A 9,871-nucleotide genomic window follows, 5' to 3' on the forward strand; every position below is an offset into this window, starting at 1 on the left:
AACAATCCAAAGGAGCTGGTGGTGTTCACCTTGGATCTACCACCACCTTGGAATTTTCCAGCCTCTCCTGAGGTCATCCCAGCTTTGTTATCCATGGATCCATGGCTCCTGGATCCCTATGGATCCCTTCCTTCCCCATTTTCTGGGAAAAGGCAGAATCAACATCAACTCTTCCCCTTTTTTTGGCAATTTTAATTTAAAAGATGGGAAAAATCCCCCTGGATAAACATCCATCCCAACCCACTGCAACCAGCAGAGGGGAGAGAGGGAATTTTCCATGGACTTCCTTTGGGATTTCTGGATTATCCAATATCTCAAATGCATCCATAAAATGCTCCAGTGCAAAATTCCTGGCACGTTTTACCCAAAACCGGGCAGGGAACGGAGGGAAATTGAAACAGAACCATCCAGGGGGATCTCTTAAAATGAATCCAATGGGATTGGAGTTCCCACGGACTCCCAGCTGGAATATTTGTGTTCCTATGGAATGTGACACGTTTTTCCTCCTTTTTTATAATTTAATATTGGATGAAATAATGAATCCGAGCCTTGGGGTGAATTTATGGAGCGATGGATGAATAACACTGGAGTTTCCTGGTTTTAATTAAATCCCCTCATTTCTGACACTTCCAGGAGGAATTGCCACCGGAACACCCTTGGAGGGGTGTCAGGAATCCTGCTGGGATTTTCCTGCTCTTTGCTGGAGCCAGGAATAACAATCCCAGCAATCCCTCGGCTTAGGGTGGGATTTTGGCTTTCTCCTTTATCCCAACATTTCGTTTTGGACATCAAGAGGAATTTTTTTAATGGAAAGGATGGTCAGGCTTAGGAAGCGTCCAGGGAGATTTGGAGTCCCCATCCCTGGAGGTGTCCAAGGAATTCCTGGATGCTGAGGTGGGGATTTGGCACAGCTTGGACTCACTGATCCCAAAAGGTTTTTCCAACCTCAGGGATTCCGGGATTCTTAATCCTAACTCCCAGGCATCCCAACAGTGGTGTAGTTCCCTTTTGGAAAAAATTCCTGGTTTCACAAGTGGAAATAGTGACGCAGATGGCGCTTCCCAGGCAGTGGATATTCTTTACTCTGGGGTGCAGAACTTATGGATAACTTGGGAATGTTCCCCTGGAGAAGGGAAGGCTCCAGGCAGAGCTCAGAGCCCCTGGCAGGGCCTGGAGGGGCTCCAGGAGAGCTGGAGAGGGACTGGGGACAAGGGACAGAGGGACAGGAGCCAGGGAATGGCTGCCACTGGGAAAGGGGAGATTGGGCTGGGATCTGGGCAAGGAATTGCTGGCTGGGAGGGTGGGCAGGGGCTGGGCTGGAATTCCCAGATTTGTTGTGGCTGCCCCTGGATCCCTGGGAATGTCCAAGGCCAGGTTGGGCACTGGGACTTGGATCCACCAATGTGATATCAGCAGGTTCCTGGGATACCATGGAATCTTCCTTTCCCCATCCATGTTCCATTAATAAATTCAGGAGCCGTGGGTGGCCTGAAGGTGGGACTGGCATTTCCTGGCCTCCGGTTGTCCCACTGCCTGTGACAGATTGGGAGCAGATCAAAGCTGTGGTAGGTCCAGAAGGGAAGGAATCCTTGAGAATTCCCTGCCGGAAGCGCTGATTTAGGTGTCAATCCCTCCTTTTTCCACGAATTAAGAGGAAGGCGAAGTTTGGCAGCACCAGCACTCAATGCTCATTGCTCTCTTCACCTTGGAGACTCATCCTCATTGGAATTGTGGGAATTTCTGTCTCTCCTGAGAATTCTGTTTGGGATCCCATGGAGCCGTTCCCTAAATTGCATTAAATTAAACTAAATTATTGAAATAAATTAATTACAATAATTTAAATAATTAAATTAAGACATAAATTGTTGCCTACACCTCCCAGAAGCATCTTGGGTTTTCCTCTGATTATCCAAGAGTTTTCCAGAGCCTGTGCTCCTGCAGACCCACAGCAGGACGCCCCAGGAATTCCAGGATTTCCAGAGCCAGGCTCTGTCCAATTCTCCTGATGAATTTTTAATTTTCCCATGGTTTCTTTCCCGGTGGGATTTCAGGAACACTTCTGGAGCTTGGACAAGACGGAAAACAAGATCCCACCCCAGCTGATCATCCAAATCTGGGACAACGACAAGTTCTCCTTCGACGACTATTTGGGTAAGTTGGGAATTTGGGGATCCATCCCAAAGGGATGACATCACCGGCACAGGTTGTCTGGACAAGCTGTGGCTGCTCCTGGATCCCTGGAAGTGTCCAAGGCCAGGCTGGATGGGGCTTGGAGCCACCTGGGATAGTGGGAGTTTGGATTGGGATGGTTGGGGTGGCCCAAACTCCATGGGATCAGGGAACATTCCACGTTTTGAGGGTTATCCCGCTGAAATGTCTCACCTGGGATGTTCTTCCCTACAGGATCCATCCAGATGGATCTCAACAGGATGCCCAAGCCTGCCAAGACGGCGGAAAAGTGTTCCTTGGATCTGGTGGATGATTCCCTGTCCTCCGGCCGCTCCGTGTCCCTCTTCGAGCAGAAAGCCGTCAAGGGCTGGTGGCCCTGTGTGGCCGAGCAGAACCAGCAGAAGATCCTGGCGGTAAAGTGACCTCTCCATGTTTTCCCTTGGATCCTTCGCTCCAATTCCCATCCCTGGAAGTGTCCGAGGCTTTAAATTCCTTCCCAATCCAAACCGTTCCAGAATTCCCTGAAATCTTTGTTCGTTTCAAGCCAGGATGAGAAATTCCATTTCCAGCTGGAGATTTTGTGGATCCAGCCAGATCCGCTGTGGTTGGCTGGAAGTTTTCCGGCATTGTGCAGAGGAATGATTGGTTGTGTGGGATTCTTATCCTGGTTTTTGGAATGTGCCACCAAATTTAAGTCCATCTCATGACTGTTCCCAACAATCTTGTGTCCTAAAGACCTGGAAAAAATTCCAGCTGTCCCAGGGATAATTTTAAAGGTGTCTGGGCTCCTGTCCCAGGTTTTGGTGACTGTTCCATGCAGGTGAGGGAATCCAGGCAAGGAATTGGGTGATTCAACCAAAAAACCCTGTGCTGGTTCCAGGGAAATCAGGAAATCAGGGAATTCGGTGATTCAGCCAAAAACCCCTGACTGGTTCCAGGGAAATCAGGAAATCGGGGAATTCGGTGATTCAACCAAAAAACCCTGAGCTGATTCCAGGGAAATCAGGAAATCGGGGAATTCGGTGATTCAACCAAAAAACCCTGAGCTGGTTCCAGGGAAATCAGGAAATCAGGGAATTGAAGGAGACTGGATGTGGCACTCAGTGATGATTGGTCACAGCTTGGACTCGATCCCAGAGGTTTTTCCAGCCTCAGCCATCCTGGGATTCTGTGGTTGCCCAAATTTGGGGGTCAGTGGGATCTGGGATTTCCTGGAATATCTCCAGCGACAGGTGAAGGATCTCTGGAATCCTGGGATCCCCGTGGTCATTGCTGGGAGTGGTTGGATTCTGCTCAAGCCATATTTTCTTCCCCGAATCCCTATTTTCCATCCCATGCTCATTCCTCACCTTTCCCCCTGTTTTTTGGGGATAATAAATAGGTTTTTGTTTAACCCATCCAGGGCAAACTGGAGATGACTTTGGAAATCGTGGCGGAACAGGAGCACGAGGAGCGTCCGGCCGGGATGGGACGGGATGAGCCAAACATGAATCCCAGGCTGGAGGATCCCAAGTAAGAACATCCCAAATGGAAAAGCAACCACCAGGGCATGGAATTCTCAAGGACCAAATGGGAATTCTGTGTTTCCAGCTGTGGGGAACTGGGCTGAACTGGGTTTGCACCTGGGTAGGATCCGCTCTGAACTGGTGGGGACTGGGAGGGAGGTCTGGAGAGCAAGTTCTGTGGAATTGGGAAGCTGGTCTGGATCACCAGTCCAGTGGGATTGGGAGGCTGGTCTGAACCATGAATCCATTGGGATTTGGAAGCTGGTCTGGATCACCAGTCCAGTGGGATTGGGAGGCTGGTCTGGACCATGAATCCATTGGGATTTGGAAGCTGGTCCTGGATCACCAGTCCAGTGGGATTGGGAGGCTGGTCTGGACCATGGATCCATTGGGATTTGGAAGCTGGTCTGGATCACCAGTCCAGTGGGATTGGGAGGCTGGTCTGGACCATGGATCCATTGGGATTTGGAAGCTGATCTGGATCACCAGTCCAGTGGGATTGGGAGGTCAGTCTGGACCACCAGGGAGGACACTGGTGGGATGTATCCAAGAAGATGGCAGAGCTGAGACAGTCCAGGGGGATTTGGAGATTAGTCTGGAGCATGAATCCAGTGGGACTGGGAGTGTGGTCTGGATCACCAAGGAGGATGTTGGTGGGACATACCCAGAGGGATGGAAAGCTAACAAATTCCGGTGGGATTGGGAAGCTGGCCTGGATCACCAGTTCAGTGGGATTGGGAGGCTGGTCTGGACCACCAAGGAGAACATTAATGGGATGTATCCAGAAAGATGGAAGACCTGAGAGCAGTGGGATTGGGAAGCTGCTCTAGACCATGAATCCATTGGGATTGGGAATCTGGTCTGGATCACCAGTCCAGCAGGATTTGGGAGACTGGTCTGGACCACCAAGGTGGACATTGATGGGACATCCCCAGAGGGATGAGGAGCTGACACATTCCAGTGGGATTGGGAAACTGGATCACCAGTCCAGTGGGATTTTGAAGCTGGCCTGGGACCACCAAGGGGATGGGACTGGGGATCCAGGAGGATGAAATTCCGAGGTGACCCATCCTTCCCTTGGCTCCAGGCGTCCCGAGACCTCCTTCCTGTGGTTCACGTCCCCGTACAAGACCCTGAAGTTCATCCTGTGGCGCCGCTACAAGTGGGTGCTGATCCTGGCCATCCTCCTCTTCATCCTGCTGCTTTTCCTGGGAATCTTCGTCTACGCCTTCCCGGTACGGAGTGGCTGGGAGAGGACAGGGATTGGCCGAGGTCTGAGGGGTGGTGGATTCAGCGGGATGGAGAATTCCGTGCTGAGGAACACAATGGGTTAAAAAGGAACTTTTTTGGGTTTGGGATCCTCGTGGGAAAAATATGGAGGGGTTGGAGCATGGCCAGGGATGGGAATGGAGTTGGGAAGGGGCTGGAGCACCAGGAAAAGCTGAGGGAAAGGGGCTCATCCCAGAGGAAAGCGTGATCGGGGGGGACCTTCTGGCTCTCCAGAATTCCCTGAAAGTTTGGAGCCAGGTGGGATTTGGGATCTGCTCCCAGGGAACAGCAAGACAAGAGGGAATGGCCTCAAGTTGTTCCAAGGGAATTTTAGTTTGGATATTAAGGAAAATCCCTCATGGAAAGCAGTGCCAGCCCTGGAGCAGTGGTGGAGTCCCCATCCATGGAATTATTCCAAAAACATCTGGATGTGGCATTTGAGGACATGGATAATGAATGGTGAACAAGGGTTGGGGCTCTTTTCCAACCGCAAAAAATTCCATGACACCAGGAATGGTGGAGATCCCAGAAAAACTTGGGAAGGCCATTCCTGGCATGTCCTCAGCAGCACCAAGTGCTGGCACTGCTGTGCCAAGATCCCAAGGTTTTCTGGGATGCAGAGGGAAAAAATCTGGGATAGCTTTGCCTGCCTTGGTTGCCTTTGGCAAAATTCCATGGAGCTGCCGGCTGGATTTCTCCTTGGAATAAATGAGGATGGGGCAGGGCTGGAGGAGCCTCTCCCTGCTGGAAAACTCTGCATTCCAGAAAATTCCTGGCACAGCTTTGGGAATGCTCCAGGACCCCTTTCCCAAGGGGCAGAACAGGTGATGTCCCAAATTTTGTGGGATCATGGAAAAAGGAGCTGTAGGGAGACAGGGCCAGGGATTGGGTGGTGAATCCATGAGATTTGTGGGAATTCCAGAGGATGGGAAGGAGCAGCGGGATCCAGAGGAGAGGAGGAGGCTCCAGCGAATCAAGGAAAACTGGGAATTCTTCCCACCAGTCAGACACTGGGAGGTTGCTGGAGGGAGGGAACAAATTTATTCCAAGGGCTTGAAGAGGTGGGAATTTCTCTTAGAAATTTTGGGAAGGGCAACCAAAATCCAGGATTGACTCCTGGAGCTTTTTAAATTCTTCCAATGATTCCCTTATTTTTCCGATCATTCCCTCATTTTTTCCAATGGTTCCCTCATTCTTCCAATCACTCCCTTATTCTTCCAGCGATTCCCTCATTTTTCCAGCGATTCCCTCATTTTCCCAATCATTCCCTTTTTCTTCCAACAAATCTTGTATTTTTCCAGCAATTCCCTCATTTTTCCAGCGATTCCCTCATTTTTCCAATGATTCCCTTATTCTTCCAACTAATCTTGTATTTTTCTAATGATTCCCTCATTTTTCCAATGATTCCCTTATTTTTCCAGTGATTCCCTCATTTTTCCAATTATTCTCTTATTTTTCCAGTGATTCCCTAATTTTCCCAGTGATTCCCATGTTTTTCCATCCTTCCAGAACTACGCTGCTATGAAACTGGTGAAACCTTTCAACTGAAGCTTCTCCCGTGCCTGCCTGGGAATTTTGGGAAGGAATTCTGGAAGTGGAGAAGGAACAACCTCATCCAGGCCTCCAGCCGCTGCCAAAGACTCCGCTTCCCTTTGGAATTCCACCCTGGAAACGTCACCTAACCAAAATATTCCTGGTTTTCCAGCCTGCTGTGTTTTGTTTGAGTTTTCCTGCTGCTCTGGTTGGTAAATCCCAAATTCCAGCGGAAATCCAAGGAGGGAGCAGGGAGAGGATCTTTTCATCCAGAAGTTGGGAACGTGCAGAGGATCCTCAGGGCAGGATTTGGGATTTGCCGGCCTGAGCAAATCCCATGGATTCCGAGCACTTTTCACTCTCTGATCCAGCCTCAGTTTCCTTTTTCCCTGTGTTATCCCATTTATGGATTGTAAACCTGTGGAAAACGTGTTGGAAAACCGGAATCCCTGGGATGACACGTTGCATTCCCAAAGCTGAAATCGTGGGAGTGGGAAAGGCTGTGGTTCAAAACCTGGGATTTGGAGTTGGTGCTCCACAAAATCCCAGTTTCTCTTGGATTTTGAGGCCTTTGCATTCCTTCATGGAATTCTGGAGCTGGTTTTCCCTTGGAGATGTTCCACAATCCTACAGGTCTCCCATTCCAACTGGGCTTTGATTTCCTCCTCTCCCACTGTCTCCAGGCCACTTTTTTGGGAATTCTTGGTCTTTTCAGTGTCAGTATTTGCAGAATCCCCGAATCCCTGAGGTTGGAAAAGACCTTTGGGATCATTGAGTCCCCACTGAGTGCCACATCCGGGAATTCCTTGGACACCTCCAGGGATGGGGATTCCAAACCTCCCTGGGCACTTCCAAGGCCTGACCACCCTTTCCATGAGGAAATTCCTGCTGGTGTCCAACCTGAGCCTCTCCTGGGACAACCTGAGGCTGTTCCCTCTTTTCCTGTTATTCCCTGGGTTCAGATCCCAACTCCCACCTGGCTCCAAATCTTCAGGGAGCTGTGCCGAGCCGGAAGGCCCCTCCTGATCCTCCTTTTCTCCAGGCTGCGCCTCACTGATATTCCTTTGAAATCAGCCATTTTCCCTCGTATTCCCAAAGATTCTTATGGAAAACATCCCAACCCATACTCGCCGCTCCCGGGCATTAATGGAGCGAAAAACCTGTCCCGGGGTGGGAGTTGTTTTCCAAACAAATCCATGATCCACAGCCTGCTCAGCCTCCCCCGGATCTGATGGGAATGCTGGGACATTCCTGCTTTTGCTGTTCCCTCCTCTTGTCCCTGGAGCGGGATGATCCCGTGGGATGTGGCACTTGGGGATTTGTGACCTTGGCAGCGTCAGACTTGAGCTCAGAGGTCTTTCCCACCCTGGTGGTTCCATGATTCCCGGAGTTTTCCAGTGCTGGGAGGGTGTTATTCCTCAAATTCTCATCCTGGGAGAAGGAATCTTCTCCCATTTTCCCACCAGAAAAATCCCATTATTATCCAGGTTGCTCCGGCATCTTTGCTGATTCGGGATCTTCCCATCCTCCCTCCAGCAGGATGAGATTTATCCTTGATTCCATGTTTTTCTTGGAGCTGTGGCTGCTCCAAACGAGCGAGGAGCTGGGAAAAGTGATCCCGAGGGATCAGCTTCCCAGGAAAAACCGCTGATGGCAGCTCCTGCCCAGCTCTGGCCGGGATTTTAAACCTGCGCTTAAAAAATAGGGAAAAATATTTTAGTTTTGCTCTGTGGGATGAGGATGTAATCCATGGGGGATCAAATCCCGGGATTCCCATTGGGACATCTCCCAGATTGCACGGGGCACCTCCTTCTCCGTGTTTTCTGCACGGCTTAGGGATTTATAGGGATTTATAGGGATTTATAACCTCATCCCTGCTGCTGAGCTTTGGCTGATCCACGGCCCCTTCCCAAAAGCTGGAGCAGAGGAATTGGCTCCGGATTTGCACATCCCAGGGCGGAGGTTTCATTTTCCGTCGTTAAATGCTTCGTTTTCCTTCGTTTTTTTCCCTAAAAGCCTCCCAACCCCGTTCCAACCCCCATCCCTGTTTATAGCCACCATCAAACCACCAGGATTCACTCCAGTTTTCCAGAGGTTTTATTATCCCAAAGGATCTGAGGAGCCGAGGACAAAAGCTGCTTCTGTTTGGCTCTTCTGGGATTGGGAATTTGGGTTTTATGGGAACGTTGGTCCCTGCTCCTTTCCCACCAGGATCCAGCTGTGCCAGAGGGAATCTGGAATTCCCTGAGTGCTCTCCTGGAATCCACTGTGGGAATTCAGGTCCAATATCTCTTGGATTTGTGGGGATTCTAGGATTTTCCATCCTGGTGTAATTCCCTGTGATCCCAACCCAAAAATCTTAGAGCCAAGCGCCCCAAATGGATGCACGATCCGTGTTGGAATGCCAAATGTGGGATGCTCATCCCCCATCCCATCGGGAACACCGCTGTCTATCCCAGAAAGACAAGGAATCAAAATCCGTCCAAGGGTTACCTTTGGAACGTCCAAGGCCAGCTTGGATGAGGGACTGTGGAATGCCAGGAATGGGATGGGCTTGAATGTTTGGGATTCACTCCAGAGACACTTCCAGGGGGAAATCCTGTTTTATTCCCAGCATTCCCCTGGCAAACCTGGGTCAGCAGCCATGGGAGAGAAGGATCCAGGGCATCCAGTTCCATAAAAACAGCGATTTCCAGAAGGAAATCCTTGCTCCCGGTCCAGCTTTCATGCCAAGAGGATCCCATGGGATTCCGGTGGGTAAATTCAGGTCGGAGCATCCAGAAAAACCAACTCCATCCCAGTTTTTTCCCCTGAACAGCCACATCCAGCTCCGGGCCTGGTTGTGTCTTCTCCGAATCCAGGTGGGAGCTGTAGAAAGAATTCCCTGTGGCTTCCGGTTATCCAGGGAATTGGCTGGAATTTGTTCTGGATCACCTGTGCCTGCCTTATCTGCAATAATGCCCAAAGCACTGTGATTCCCAAAGAAACGCTCTGAAACATTCCCGTTCCCAGTGTTGTGATTGTGGGGATGGAATCGTAGCTCCTCTTGGGAGTGGGAACGGGAAAATTGGGACTGTGGAGAAGGGAAAAATTCCAGGGAATCCTCAGAGTCCCTGAGGGGCTCCAGGAGAGCTGGAGAGGGACTGGGGACAAGGGACAGAGGGACAGGAGCCAGGGAATGGCTGCCACTGGGAAAGGGGAGATTGGGCTGGGATCTTGGGAATAAGGAATTGCTGTCTGGGAGGGTGGGCAGGGGCTGGGCTGGAATTCCCAGATTTGCCGTGGCTGCCCCTGGATCCCTGGCAGTGCCCAAGGCCAGGCTGGATCCACCTGGGACAGTGGGAGGTGTCCCTGCTGATGGATGGGGTGGGAATGGGATGATCCTAAAATCCTTT

At 50.6% G+C, this 9,871-nt stretch overlaps 1 protein-coding gene across 1 annotated transcript in view; it reads left to right on the forward strand.

The window, feature by feature from the left end:
- The window catches only part of DYSF (dysferlin), a 75,509-nt gene extending 66,032 nt beyond the window's left edge, over positions 1-9,477 (forward strand). The window contains 5 exon segments of the mRNA XM_050973376.1: positions 2,052-2,151; positions 2,404-2,582; positions 3,572-3,681; positions 4,762-4,909; positions 6,453-9,477. Of these exon segments, the coding sequence (XP_050829333.1) occupies positions 2,052-2,151; positions 2,404-2,582; positions 3,572-3,681; positions 4,762-4,909; positions 6,453-6,491 (576 nt within the window). The 3' untranslated portion in view covers positions 6,492-9,477.
- The last annotated feature ends 394 nt before the right edge of the window (positions 9,478-9,871 follow it).

This window comes from Serinus canaria, chromosome 4 (genome assembly GCF_022539315.1).
Source record: "Serinus canaria isolate serCan28SL12 chromosome 4, serCan2020, whole genome shotgun sequence".
Classification (NCBI taxonomy): domain Eukaryota; kingdom Metazoa; phylum Chordata; class Aves; order Passeriformes; family Fringillidae; genus Serinus; species Serinus canaria.